The following is a 15,321-nucleotide window of genomic DNA, read 5'->3' as shown; positions in this document are numbered from 1 at the left end:
TCATAAATAATGGGTAGATTTTGAATAGTGTAGATTGAAAATTCTTGTTTAATTCAAGGTAAATGGTGTGCTGAGAGAGCAGAGACACTGAAAATCTTTCTGTCTCTGTCTCTTTCTGTCTCTCTCTCACATACACAGTTTTCATTCATATTGAGGTGAGCCAACTGGTCAGCGTGTGTTTTGTCCTTCACCTAGGAAAAGCCTAAATTTCAAAAAAATTATTTTACAACTTTGGAGCACATACCTTTGATTTTTCATTAGGTTGTCTTGATAATCATTTATGAGAATTTAAGGCCCGAAGTGAGGTTTTAGACTTCAGATAGATTATGGGCTGGGGAAATGTTTGCAGTGTGATGACAACCTATACAGAATGTTCACTACACACCTATAATTAGTTTGGTGTAGTGGGTTCATCTTAAATTGTCCTCCAGGTGCTAAAGTACTATTTGGGGGTGGGAGAGACTAAATCCCACTTTTTAGAAGAGGAAGAATTAGTTATGATGTCTAAAAATATATGACATGCGATAGATCTTTTATCTCTTTCGCTCACTATTATGCCTTGTTTAGAAACTTGGGCAGGTTTTAGAAATTTTACTGTAGAAATAGTTATTAAGGTTGTCACAGAAATAAAAGACCCCCAGAAGACAGGATACAGAGCATTTAACATATTATCTGTGACAGTATTAATATCTTTGCTTCTGATGTTGAAGTAGTCTTTGAAACTTGTGTTGTTCCCTATCTGGTTAGAAAAACGTATTGTTTTTCAAACAGTAATATTGTGAAAGAATAAGTTAACTGCTTGAGATGCCTGTTTCAAGCTATTCCTTCATATAACAATAGTTTTAACCATTTTTTCCCTTATCTCTTATGTGGGAACTGCAAAAGTTACCATGTGTGAGCTGTAATTATAATAGGGGCTGTAATGCAGCCTAGTTGTATATAAGTCCTGCTTCCTTAATGCAGAAATTTTTAGAGTAATGTTTATTACCTACTATTACATTTCAAAAAAATTATCTGTGACTATTATATCATATGTGTTGTAACTGAGGGGGCCCACTTCCACTATTGAGGGAGTCAGTACAGAAATTTTACATTTGTTTGGTAAAACACAAACTGCATTTCCCTACCTTTTTAAGAGAAACCTTTTTTCTCCTTCAGGTTTAATTATTTCTCTTTGACCTAAACTCAGACTGATCCTCTGGTAGCCAGTTAAAATGTGTGAAGTAGGAGGAGTAAAGGAAACTCCAATCGTTAGTTGTAAGTTATAAAGCAAAGTTAATACAGGTATACACAGCAAAAGGATTTATTTTAAAGGATAAAGGAAAATTTTATAAACTTGCCTTGTAGTTGGGACATGTTGGACATCATAAAGAAAATCTTGTAAGTGTTTAGATATTTTACTCTAATACTATGTCAGCTGATGAATATTGAAGTAGTTTACTTTTGTGTATCAACACTAATTTGAAATTGAATATTAAGGGACATTATGCCTGTTTTCTTTCAAAGTTCAGCATGATTTAATAGGTATGGCTTTTTAAAATCATGCAGGGTATCCTTACGCAGTTTTATTTTTCATGAGACTAAACGGTATTCATTTTGGTAGGTCCAAGAATATGATTAAAAGAATCCTAGACATTTCAGTGTTTGCCGTGTGTTCGTAACAAGTTTTCCATATGGATAATAACGTGTACATGTAAAATTAAAATTACATAGAAAAATACAATTGCGTGTAAGTTTTTAAAGACGTCTGTGAACTTTTTAGTATCCTGGATGTCCTGGGTAACTATAAAGTTCTTTTAAAAATGGCTGTTACATGGTTCTAATTTTATGTATGAATATATGCTTCGGTTATATAAAGTTGTTTAGAAACAAGCTTGTGCATCTATCTTATGATGCAGTTTAAAATTACAAATAGATTTCTTTTAGTTGAGCTGGGTAAAATGTTAACTGTACTGCAGGTTTATTTCTGCAGTAGAGCATAATGGTAGAGCATAATGTCGAGATAATTCTGTGGTCTGTTATTTTGTAAAATTGCTTCCTTTTTGAAGTTTGCTCAAATATTGGGAGCTGCCAGGGTGAATACTTCATAATACTTTGATTAATTTAGTGTCTCATTTTATTGCAGTGAGGGTTAATGAGAATACTAAACTTTCTTTTACTGTTTTTAACTGCCTCATTTCTACAGTTCTAGAAAACATTTGGACTAATGTGAGATAATATAATTTTTTTCTATTTCAAGTCATTACTCCGAGAAGTAGACAAGTTACAGATGCTAAATGCAAATATGTACAGCAATTTCATTTTTCAGTTTTTAGTGCAACAAAATAGCATTATCATCATCATATCTAGTATACTGCAACATTACCCGGAAAAGCTAGCAGTTTATCCAAGAAACATACCTTTTTGTTTAACAGGTTCATCTCTTATAGGATTTTAAAATATGATAACACTTACCCCAAAAGAAGTTTTGCTGACATGGTGTCACTGTGCTGAAGAGGCTGTTTGATGCCATAGTCCCTCCTTTTTTTTTCAGATAGAACTTGTACCCTCTGTTGTAAATTCTGCTTGCAGCCTTAAACTGAAAATACAAACCATACCCAAACCTTGTTTTAGTTTTACAGTATGCCTGGCATACATAGACTTTATATTTATTTTTTTCTGTCAAGAAATTATGTAGCTGGTAACATGTGAAAAGCAAGGAAACAAAACAAAAAGAGAATGAGCAAATATTTGAAGGACCTACTATTACTGCATAGACTGTGGTTAGAGAGCACTCACTGACTCTGTTGGTCTCGGTGGCTGGTAGTGACCTGCGGAGATTAACCATTTAAAAACCAGAGACGTCTTGCTGTCCTCCTGGAGAAAGTTTGCACCGCACTTGTGGTTCTGTGGTTGTTTGTGAGGCGAATGAAGCATTCACACAATCCAAAAAAGCAAAAGCTTTAAAACTCCTTTTTTTGCAAGCACTATTACTGGAGAGACAGAATCATGTGGTTTGTGACCTCACAGTACTCAAAGTGGAGTGGGACTGCCTACCACTGTGGCTTTTCCCCCCTTGCTCTTGCTCTCTCTCTTTCACTGTCTCTCTCTCTCTCTCTCTGACAAAAGGCTTGTGGTAAGGCCCTTCCTGGCATCCAGAAGGATATAGCTTTTTAATTTTTGTGACTCATGAGGATTTGGATAGAATACAAATGCTGAAGGAGCCCAAGCTCCTGTAAGGTTAGGCATTTGTAGAGCAGAACTCTGCAGTTAAGGTTTTCCTTTCTGTTCCCCGACCCCCACTTTTTTTTTTCCTTTACCTCCTTTTATTTAGTTCATTATTGTGTCTGTGGAAAAGAACAAAATTGGCTCAAGAGGCTGTGTGAAATTCTGAACAACAGTGATGATTTACAATAATTTACATCTTTGGATTGTATCACATTCTGGGGTCTGCTTCATATTTGCTGGGTGATTGGATTCCTTCTGTTTTTCTTTTTCTTGTCTTCTTAAACTTGTGAATCTGTAACTCATTGTAAAAAAGTTTACCTTTCTTAAGGTCTGGTTGCAAACTGCTTGCTGGGCTTGACTGTAATTGGCTGTCATGAAAGTGTTAGTCTGGAGATTCCTTTACAAATACTAAATCGTGTCTGTCTGGTTAATGTATGATCAATATTAGATACCGGCTCCTACAATGAAGATTAAATGTAATTAGTATCTTTTGTATGATGTGTATGTTTACCTCATGACGAGTTTGAGGATCTTATAAAAGTGAATGGCAAGAACTGTGACATATTTTATTGGATGAATCTTAGTGTTTATTTTTTTATGCTTGTAATTGTTATTTCTCAAGGGAATGTATTCATTTTATATAATTCTTTAAATCGTTTATTTGGATATTAACTTTAACAGAGCCTTTGATGGCAAATCTTACACATCTATAAAGTAAACTTCTTATGTTGTAACTTGGATTGTTCAATGTTATTGACTTTATAAGCTCAGAATGGAGTGGGTTAACAGAAGCTGTATTTTTTGTTTATAATGGAAGCTTTGAAATAAATTACAAAATGCTGTGTGTAGTAAGGAATAATGCACACAGAGTATGTTAGTCGTCTCGATTTGCTAATTCTGATGCAGAAGAAAATTGGAAACATCTTTGGGAAACTATCTCCTTTTTTGCCCCTTTGGACATGTATGTATAGAACTCATTTTCTTATTAGGATGATTACATATCATAGGCAGAGAATTTCATATTTATGAATAGAGCTTCCTGTTTTCATCATTTGGGAGCGATGGGGTATTTTTCAACAAAATTGTAAAGCCGAACAGACCAATTTTTTAGGCTTTTTTTTTTTTTTTTTTTTTTTTTTTTGCCATTTATCCACGCCACTGTGAATTTGCATGTTAGACTTCTTCCTAGTGTGATAGTAACTAGGAGTGGCGTGAAGTAAATGACTGGGAGGGTGGGCGGAGACAGTGAATTACAAAACATTATTTGGGGTGTATAACGGATTTGGGGCTGGAAAACACTAAGGACGGTGTTACAGCCAAAATATTCCTACTTCTGATCTTCCTAGCAGGATTCATTATCTGCTTTTGGTTTTTATTAGATAAAGATAAATGTGCAAACATGTTTGTAAGTTTCTTTAGAAAAAATACACGTGCCCAAAGTATACTGGGAAGACATGAGAATGACTTCAATCCTTTATTATTCAAACGCCCAGAAATTTTTTTATAATAAACTCTTAGTGATACAAAACCAAAAATATGTTTTAGTGTTTTATTTTAAATACAGAGTTATTATGCCTCGTGGTGTATATAAACAGGTTTTACATTGGAAAGTAAAAACTTTAATGTGTAAGCTATTCAGTTATTCTCTTTCATAAATACGGTGTACCAGTGTGATCTATATTTCGAATTAATTTCCAGAGTAAGTTAAAGGAGGGATTTGTCTATGTAATTTGTGGAATTCCAAACATAGTGCCATATGCACATACAATAGCAGAATCAGGTAACTGAAAAAAATGTAGATAGTTATTGTAGTGTGTGTGGTAAGTAAATGCTTTTCTTCTTTTAGAACAAGCTTTGCGTTTCTGCAGAAGGATTCTTTAACATCTTACAGTCTCAACTTTTTGCTAAATATTTGCCCCTTAAATTTTTTTTTTATTAAGCATACTTTGGCCCTTCAAATTGACTTATATGTATTTGAATAATTTTTAACATCTGTGTGTCTCTTAACTGCTTGTTCTGTTTTTGCAGGTAACTGTCCTGTACATAATTTTTTGGTCAGGACGATTACTCTTATTGCATAAGAGTTTAATAGATATTGTTGATTATGCCCTTTCTTACCCTGTGAGGTCCATCAGATTCTGGCAGGAGAAAGGGAAGTCATGTGTTTTAAAGTTGGTGTACTTATTATCCACTCATTTTTCCCCCCCTAAATTTAAAATATATCCTCTTGAGAGCAAATATTACTTTGTGGTAAAAATTTTAAAACAATAGTGATAACTGGTACACATGTGATAACTGACAGTTTGTTTCATTAGAAATAATACTACATGTGATGAAGAGACTGACTCGGATAAGTTACTGCAAGTAAAGCTCTTGATTATGAATTTAAACTATGCTTAAAATTAGAAATGGAAAATGCAGATCCTCAAAACTCCATCCTTTTTGGGGATACGTTAGTATTGGCGATGTTGAAGTTAAGTAACAAGTTTAGGTTGGCTATATAAATTACGTACATTAATGCCATGGAAATGAAATACAGCTTTGAACTTGAAATCTCAGTTTCAGAAAGTAAAGCAATTATCTTGCTTCCCCATTACCTTGTATTTAATAAATTCGTCAACATAAGTTGAACTTTTTATATTATATACTGTAAAAGTGTTTTAAATGCTACATATATCTTCATTATTACTTTGGAATTATTTTTTATTTTCTGAACTAATTATCCTATTTGAATACAATAGTTTTATTAGGATCAATCTTGTGCTCATTTCAATGTGTGTGTGTGTGGTTTTTTTGGGGGGGAGGGATTGTTTTAAACTTCTGTTTGCTACTCTTCTGTTTTTCTTTTAATTGAAAACAATAGGAGCAAACAGTTTGATGTAGGAATTTTGTAAATTGTAGAAATCCTGATTTGGCTTAAAATGTTCTCACTGATTGTGTGGTTTTAGTAAGGAACTTTCTTAATCTCTTGTTTCAACTTGGTTTGTGATCATTTTTTTTTTTTTTGACAGTTTATTTTTGGGTCTGATGTATAGCTGTTTAACTTTACGTAACAGTTATTGGGCATTATGTTGATAATTTGAAAAATTTTTATATTAGTAAGGTATGTATAATTTTGCTAATGCTTTAAATTATGATTATGAAAGATTAATTTCACTTCCTGATTTTAATGGGGTACACGTTCATGTGTACAACTGCATGCACGTGTATGGTTCTGTGTGTTGGTACAGGGTGTTATTTTGTGGTATTTCTTGTAATGAGAGTATTTTTTTTTCCCTCTTCAGTTTGTTTTAATTAAATTATGTAAAAACCCAAAGCAACACCAAGTCCATGATTGTTTGAGTAACTTCATTTGGTTAGTATTAGCAGTTTTCTGTCTAAATGTGAAATTATGTGGAAATTGGATGCCAAAACAGAAGATACTAAACTTGTTCTCTTCCCCCCTTCACTTCTCCCTTCTTTCCCCCTTCTTTCCTCCCCTTCTCCTCCAGGCTTTTTTTTTTTTTTTTTTTTTTTGGTTTCTCTTTCTCTGTTTTGACATTTCTATAAAGTCTCAAAGTAAATTCTTAAGGTTCTAGTAGGGGATACTGACATTAATCTTCACTAATGAAGACCTGGTGGCTTTGAAGCCTCTAGCATTCAAGGCAAATCATTGTCTATCCTGATATAGTACACCTCTATGTTGGATGGTATTGGCATCTGATTAGAGATTTTCTTTCTTGTAATAGTTTTTAATTCCTTCCTCTGTGTTAATTTACTTGTAACACATTGTTTCACATGACTTTAACACTTTAATTATGAGTGTTCCTTTTCCCCCCCTTTGACAGTTTTTTGAGGTACAGAATGATCCATACTACATTTAATGTAGTTGTATAAATAATTCGTATTTCTTATAATTATTAGAACAATTCATCTTCTAATGCTGTCATTTTTCTAAGAAGGAAAAAAGGCGAGAACTTGCAGAAAATATGGGAAATATGCTCATATGACAGCTGAGGATGTGGCTAGGCTAAAGCAGGAAACTGCTACCCACAATGCAATGTTACATATACTACCACTTAATAAAATTTATATCAAACATGCTACTGACAAAACCAAAGAAAAATAATATCCCAACTATACTAGTTAATGGACTAAATATATCTAGGGAAAAGTGAAACTAATCTCTTTGGAACCTTTGTACTTAGAGAATATAGTAAATGAAACTGTGGGACATCATATAATACATTGGAGCCCTGTGGTAACTTGGCCTTTGTGTAGTGAGACTTGGTTGTAGGTGAAGCTGTCTTATAATGAGAACCTTTTGGGTATTAACTTTCCTGAAAAAGGTACAAAAGGACACCCGCTTTCTTTTTCAGTTGAGTTTTTGCAGTATTAAAAAGGGTTAAAGGACATTATAATCTAGTAGGAAAAATAAGTTAATTATAGGTATATTTGTCATGATTATTTAAACTTTTTACCTAACCAGGTATATTTCTTTACATTTTGTTTCAAGTTGTTTTTTATTGCCAGGTCTGAATTGGGGCTTAGGTTGGGACCTCAGTTGCCCACTGAGGCATATTTCTTTTCAAAGTAATTGTTTTTCGTGCTGTTTCTTTTTATTTTTGTTGACCTCCGTATAACTTACCTGATCAATCCTTATGCTTTACTGTAGGGTGGTTAGTTTAAAGCAAAAATGTAAACCATTTTTATAATGTGGTTGATAAAGATATTAGGATATCTTCTTAAAAAGCCAGGTTTTAATATACTTAGGGCCTCTGTTTATAAATCTTAATCTGCTCTGCTCTGAGCTGTCAGACTTTAGCAATTTTGATGGATTTAGGACCTTAGTAATTCAGATGAATTTTGAGGTTTTATAAATAGGGAGGTTTTGTAAGATTTAAATAAGGGAACATAATAGAAGCTTTGAATTGATAACATATAGAAATTTTATCAGAGAGGTAATAGAAAAGACTATCAAGTTAATAGTTACTTATGAAAGATCCCCTCTTAATATTCCAGTGTATGAAATTGTCTCTGTTTCATACTGGGCATGGTGTTGTGTCATCTCATCATTTAAACATTAATAAATTGTATCTCTATTAAGGATGATTTGCTTAATTGTTTGAAGTATTTTCTCCTTTAGAGACTGCTTATCAATAACAGCTGTAGTACTGTGGCTTTCCTCCATGGACGCATGGTGGTCTTTGGAACAACGTTCTTCAACTTTGACAGGTGAGACAGAGGCTCTCCAGTGCCACTGCTTTTGGATGAATCTAGCTGCGGTTGGAGAAAGTGCATCTTGCCAAAATATATGGGTGAGACCACACACAGCCTTTAAAATAGTTATTGTAGGCTTATTTTTAGGGATACATGTCTTGACAGTTCTTTTATTTGCATGCCAATTTCATTGCTGTGTATAGATTTTTCATTGGTTTTAGTAAAGGCGATTGTAGATTTAGATCTATCTTTTGTTAAGCCTTGGGTGTAATTTACACTGGAAAATACTTTGCATTCAGCCATAAATAACAATATAGAAAATATATTGGAAATGGACCACTTAGAATACTGATTTTTTTTTTATAAATTTAACAGTATTCCCATTGGAAATCCCAATTTCCCAGAAAGTTTGGTAATCAAAAATTGCTCTAGTTTGAACTTTAAGATTAAATTATGAGAAAAGTTAAAATATTCATATACTTTCATTACATTAATAGTAAGAAAAATTTGTGGTTCTTGTTCAGAAGTACATATTTTTATAATATTGATATAAGACATTGTTCAAAATGTGCTACAGTTTAGCAAAAGCTTGAAAACATTGAAACAGATTGCCAAGAAGTCAACTTCTAAATGCGTATGCATAATACGCAAGCTGTCTAGTCTTTATGGAATGATTAAAACTTTATTCATTTTAGTAAACTATATAAAATTGACTATACATTTACAAAAGAGTATGTGTAGTCTTCTGAAACTGGCAACAAAGTGACCAGTAAAAGCACTCTTTTACACTTTTATAAAATGTTGTTTCTTTTTATAAAATAGTGATTTGGATAATTATTCATAATTCTTATTATTAGGGACAATATTAAAAGTTCTTGAGTCCTGGCAGGTAATTGGTCATAAGACTTTTGATCTGATGATCACTGAATGTTGGTTAGGTGTATTTAAAAATTATAACCAACTAAGATAAGGTTACAGTTTCATTCTAGGTATTTTCATAGGGAAAACAATCTACCAAGATAATTGGAAATTCAATTTCCTCCCCACTGTTATCGCGATACCCTTTCATTGCTGAATACTTCTGCCAGGAAAGCATTAGGGAAATTGTGTTCCTACAGCTTTTCCAGAAAACAAGTTTATAGAACGAAGAGAGAATATATTATATACAAAAAGATTGTTTAAAGAAAAATTTGGCCCTTTCCTCTCAGAAATTGGTCATGTATGTGGATCCTGATTGGATGCTAGATTTAAAAAAAAAAAAAAGCTCTATAAATCATTTGTAGGATATTTGGGGAAACTTGAATATGGCCTGGATATTGATGATACTACAGAATATTTATTGAGTGTGATAATGCTATTGCAGGTATATAGGAAAATACCCTTATTCTTAAAAGAGGTTCATGATGAGTTATTTTCATGAAGTCAAACACAAATAAGTACACAGAACAAATGCGGCAAAACGTTAACAATTGGTGAATCCATAAAAAGGGTATACAGGCATTCATTTTACTATTTTTCACCTTAAATAGTTCTAAAGGTGAAGCATTTGGTAGAAAAGATGTATAGGGATTTGATTTCAAGTTGAAATCAAATAGCTGGGGACATTTTATTTATTCATGTAGGCAGTTTTAAAAAATGAGTCAGTGTGAATAGCTTTGGCTATACATAGCAGTTTTTTTATTTTTAGTTTATAAACGTTTTATTTTTTACAGTTATTTTATTACAGCTATTCACAGTAAAACAATTTTCACAAGTTTATACATGGAAAACATAAATTGGAAATGGTATTTTGAAAGCACTGACTTTTGAAATTTTGTATTTGTATTACAATAATACAAGTCTAGATTAATAAGCTAGAGATTTTTAGAGGATTAAAACAAATATTTGTTATTACTATGTCACTTGTTTATTCTTAACTGGATGCTTCTAAAATGTATTAAAGTACCTTAAAAATGAATTCCCATTAAGAAACTATTATTGAGTTGTGCCACCGCTATTAACTTGTTTATACTATTAAATTATACTCTGTCAAGAAGTATTTTAATGAACAAAAGCCTATATATGCAAGTTATTTATCCTGAATCTGTGTTGTACTAGTTAATACCCTGTCAGGGGTCTGTACATTTTTTCTATAGAGGGCCAGAGAGAATATATTTTTGGCTTTGTAGGCCATCGGGTTTCTGTCTATACTCAACTCTGCCTTGTAGTCTGAAAGCAGACAGTAAGTAAATGAGACAGTAAGTAAATGAATGGGCATAGCTGTGCTCCAGTGAAACTTTGTATACATCAGGCAGCTGGCCTGCCAGAGTTTGCTCACTCCTGCCACCTATACTTTACATACAGAAATTCGTGGCCAGTGCAGAGCCTCTTTTACGAAACAAGCAAGAGGAGTTTGAAATAATGATCAAACTTTTAATTTACATGTTATAATGGAATTCTTAAAGTATTTATAAATATCTGTTTTTGTGTTCTGTTTTTAGTTCTTGGGAACTGTGTTGAATTGAGCAGTGCATTTTCATCTTGATTATGTAATTGTTATATATTGTGAATAGTTTTATAAGACGGGTGTCTTATAAGATGGGTGAGATCTTTTTAGGGATAAGATTGGAATCCAAATAAATCTTGATTATAGACTATTCCCACATTATCATAAATCTCAATATTTAATTTATCTAGTTCATTACTAAGATAGTTGTGAAGAAATTTTATTAGTGACTGTGATGCGCTGCTTTCCCTGTTTTCCATTTATATTTGAATTTAAATCTGAATAGAAAAAGGAATGAATTATTTGGGGTATTAATCTCCAGAACATTCATAGCACCCATCATTGGACATAATATCCAAAGTAAATTAGTTTTCAGAAGATTCATCCACAGTAGGTAGATTTATTTATTTATTATTTATTCGCTGCTGCTGCTGATTACAACAATAAACAGGAAAAGTACCTTTTTTTAAAACCGATAAAGAGCAAATGAATCCATATTCTGTTCTGAACTTGAGACCTGTAGTGTATTAATACTTTAAGTTTTAAATAAATGAGCTATACAGAAATGAGATAGCTTTAAGCAGTTTACTATTCAATTATTGAACACCTGATTTTATCCATTAGCATTTTAAGCAATTCCAGTTATTACACACATAGCTAAGGATCAGACAGTTGAAAAATTATTATTACATGAATCTCATATAATTTCATCACAGAGGAGCAACCTTCCACCCTTTTTTCTCCCTTAAAAGCTCTGAATCTGTTTTACGCTAGTTAATAAACAGGGATTCTGCTTCTTTGCCCTCATTTATGATAAAGTTTTAACATGACTGCTTTTACACTTTTCCCCTTTCTTCAATACTTAATTATAAAAAAGATACACAAATCATTGTGAGTAATAATAATAGCCTGTCTGGGAATGAAACATAAAAATCTAATACACAGAGACTCAAAAACATCATCCAGGTTCACTAATGTGAGTTCAGACTGTCCTATCTACCTTAATAGATTTTATTTATTTATTAATGAAGTTTACCTTAATGATTTTAAAAGGTATCACTGAGTTACAGCAATTTAATAAACTAGTAGACAGGAGGAACATTTTATTATGTATACTTTATTTAAAAGGATAAATACTTAAAATTTATGTAGGGAAGATTTTCATCTAAAATTAATAAAAAACAGTTTTCACATTTAAAATTATATTCATTTATTAGGAAAAGTAAGCTTTGAAGAATAAAACCTAAGAATAAAGATTAGTCGTTAAATAAAGATTTACTTATTGTAATATTTTGTTATCTCTTTGTACTATTTTAAATCTCTAGGACTCTTGTTTGTTTTTTAGCTCTCCATTTTTTTTTTTTCAAATTAAGTATCCTAAAGAGTGCATATTTCTGAAATAACTTATGGGTTATTCAGTGTAACTGATACATGTGGCAGCATTTCTGTGTAGTCATTTACTGCATGAAATCTTTATAAAGTTTAATACTAAAAAAATGTCAAAAAACTGGTTTTAAAACATTAATAGGCTTTTTTTTAGAGCAGTTTCAGTTTCACAGTAAGCACAGTTTCATTCCATATATCCCTTCTTCCTTTCCCAAAGCCCCGTTTCCCCCTTTATCAACATCTTGCATTGGTATCCTGTGTTTGTTAAAATTAATGAACTGATACTCATACATTTTTGTTAAGTAAAGTCCATAGTTTATATTAGGGGTTGTTCTTTATGTTGTGCGGTTCTATAGGTTTTATCAAATGCATAATTTTATGTATATTACATTACACATTATAGTATCCTACAGAACAATTTTCCCTAAAAATCTCCATAAAATTTGATTAAATACACATAACATAAAATTTAGCATCTCAACCATTTTAGATACTGGCCTTTTTACTGTCTCAATATTATAGTCTTTTTCAAAATATTATATAGTTGGAATCATACAAAATATAGTCTTTTCAGATGGGATTCTTTCACTTAGCAATATTCATTTAAGGTGCCATGTCTTTTTTGTGGCTTCGTCGCTGATTTCTTTTTACTGCTGAGTAATACTTCATTGTATGAGTGTACCAGAGTTTAGCCATTCAACTATAGAAGGACATCTTGGTTGCTTCCAGTTTCTGTCAGTTACGAATAAAGCTACTATCAATGTGAGTGTAGGTTTTTGTGTAGATACAAGTTTCCAACTCATTTGGGTGAATACTTAGGAATATGTTTGCTAGGTTGATTGGTAAGACTTAACCAAACCAAAGGTTTAACTTGTAAGAAATTGCCAAACTGTTGTCCAAAGTGGCTGTGTCATTTTGCATTCCCACCAATAATGAGTGAGAGCTCCTCTTGCTCCACGTTGTGGTCAGCGTTTGCTGTTCTGTTTTGGATTTTAGCCATTCTAATAGAAGTATAATGGTACCTCCTCGTTGTTTTAATTTTGCAATTCCTCAATGATAAATGATGTTCAGCATCTTTTCATATGCTTATTTGCATGTATATATCTTCTTTGGGAGGTATCTGTTGAGATATTTGTTCTATTTTTAATTTATTATTTTGTATTCAGTTCTTGAAGAGTTCTTTGTATATGCCACATTTTGTTTATACATATATTTGTTGATGGACACTTGAGTTAATATCTCTTATATTAACTGGTCAGTTATTCCAGCAATTGTTCCAGCCTTTGACAAAGATCAGTTGACTATATTTATGTGGGTCTGTTTCTGGGCTCTCTGTTCTCTTCCATTGACTTAGATGTCTGCTCTTTTGCTAGTACCACACGGACTTGAATTGTATAGCTTTATTACGTTACAGTGATAGAATATTGGTTCTCCATAAAGTAACTTGTTGGGATTTTCACTGGGATTGCATTGAATGTGTAGACCCAGTTGCAGAAAACTGACATCTTAACAATGTTTTCTTCTGGTTAGTGAAAACATTTATCTAGATCTTCTAGGTCTTTGATCGCACTCATCAGAGTTTTGTTGTTTACCTCCTATGAATCTTCTACCTATTTTGTTAGATTAATACCTAAATATTCATTTTTTATGCCAATATAAATTTTTTTAGTTTCAAATTCCAGTTATTGATTGCTAGTATTTGGGAAAGTAATTGGTTTTCATATATTGACCTTGTATTCTACAGCCTTGCTATTAATTACCTATTATTTCCAGGAGTATTTTGTTGATTATTTGTGATTTTCTGCATAGATGTTCATGTCATGTGTGAGCAAAGACTGCTTTCTTTCTTTCTTTCCAATCTTCATTCCCTTTATTTTCTTTCCTTGGCTTATTGTATCAGCCAGAACTTCCAATATGATGTTGAGTAGGAATGGTGAAAGAGATATCCTTGCCTTGTTACTGATACAGCTAAGAAAGCATCTAGTTTGTCACCATTAGGTATGACATTAGCTGTAGGGTTTTTTTGCCAGTGTTCTTTATCAAGTTGAGGAAGTTCCCCTCTATTTCTAGTATGCTGAGAATTTTTATCATGAATGGTGTTGAATTTTGTCAAATGCTTTTTCCTTATCTATTGAAAGGAACATATGCTCTTTCTTCTTTAGCCTCTTGATGTGATGGATTATATCAGTTGATTTTCAAATGTCGAATGAGCCTTTCTTTCATACCTAAAATAAATCCTATTTCATCATGGCATGTAATTCTTTTTTTATACGTTATTGGATTGGATTTGCTAATATATTTTGGAGGATTTTTTTGCATCCCTGTTCATGGAAGATACTGTTTTGTATTTTTCCTTACTTGTAATGTCTTTGTCTGCTTTTGGTATTAGGGTGATGTTAGCCTCATAGAATGAGTTAGGAAGTGTTCTCTCTGGATCAGATTGTAGAGAATTGTGGAGAATTTCTTCCTTAAATCTTTGCTAGAATTTACCAGTGAAGCCGTCTTGGCTTGGTGCTTTCTGTTTTGGAAGGTTATTAATTATTTATTCAATTCTAAAAATAGATATAGGCTTAATCAGCTTATCTACTTCTCTTTAAGTTTTGGTAGCTGTGTCTTTCAAGGAATTGGTCTATTTTATCTACATTTTCAAATTTTGGGCATGGAGTTGTTTATAGTGTTCCTTTGTTATCCTTTTAAGTGTCCATGGGATAAATAGTGATGTTCCCTCTTTCATTTCCCATGTAATTTGTATCTTCTTTTGTTCTTGATCTGGCTAGAGGTTTATAAATTTATTAATTGAAAAAAAATCAGCTTTTGGTTTCATCAGTTCTATTGATTTCCCATTTTCAATGGGTTTAATTTTATTTTGAAATTTTATTATTTCTTCTGCCTATTTTGAGTTTAATTTGTCCTTTATTTTCCTAAGGTGGAAGCTTAGATTATGGATTTTAGATCTTTCTTCATTTCTAATATACGCATACAGTGGGATCAGTCTCTCGAAACACTTCTTTTTCTGCATCCACAAATTTTGATGGGTTTTATTT

The 15,321-nt window shown here is 32.3% G+C and overlaps 1 protein-coding gene across 3 annotated transcripts in view; it reads left to right on the top strand.

Annotated features, from left to right (window-relative positions):
- Window positions 1-15,321, top strand: part of SUPT3H (SPT3 homolog, SAGA and STAGA complex component) — a 535,243-nt gene that overhangs the window by 48,238 nt on the left and 471,684 nt on the right. Inside the window, exon 1 of one of the 3 annotated variants that reach the window (XM_044387186.3) lies at window positions 4,327-8,421. The exons of the other annotated variants lie outside the window; for them this stretch is intronic. Coding sequence (XP_044243121.1) covers window positions 8,384-8,421 — 38 coding nt within the window. The 5' untranslated portion in view covers window positions 4,327-8,383. Of the gene's footprint in view, window positions 1-4,326; window positions 8,422-15,321 lie in introns of those variants that run through there. 3 annotated transcript variants of the gene reach the window in all.

This window comes from Ursus arctos, unplaced genomic scaffold, assembly GCF_023065955.2.
Source record: "Ursus arctos isolate Adak ecotype North America unplaced genomic scaffold, UrsArc2.0 scaffold_29, whole genome shotgun sequence".
NCBI classification, from domain to species: domain Eukaryota; kingdom Metazoa; phylum Chordata; class Mammalia; order Carnivora; family Ursidae; genus Ursus; species Ursus arctos.
Note: the sequence above shows the minus strand (reverse complement) of the source record. Positions and strands in the feature narration are given on the sequence as shown.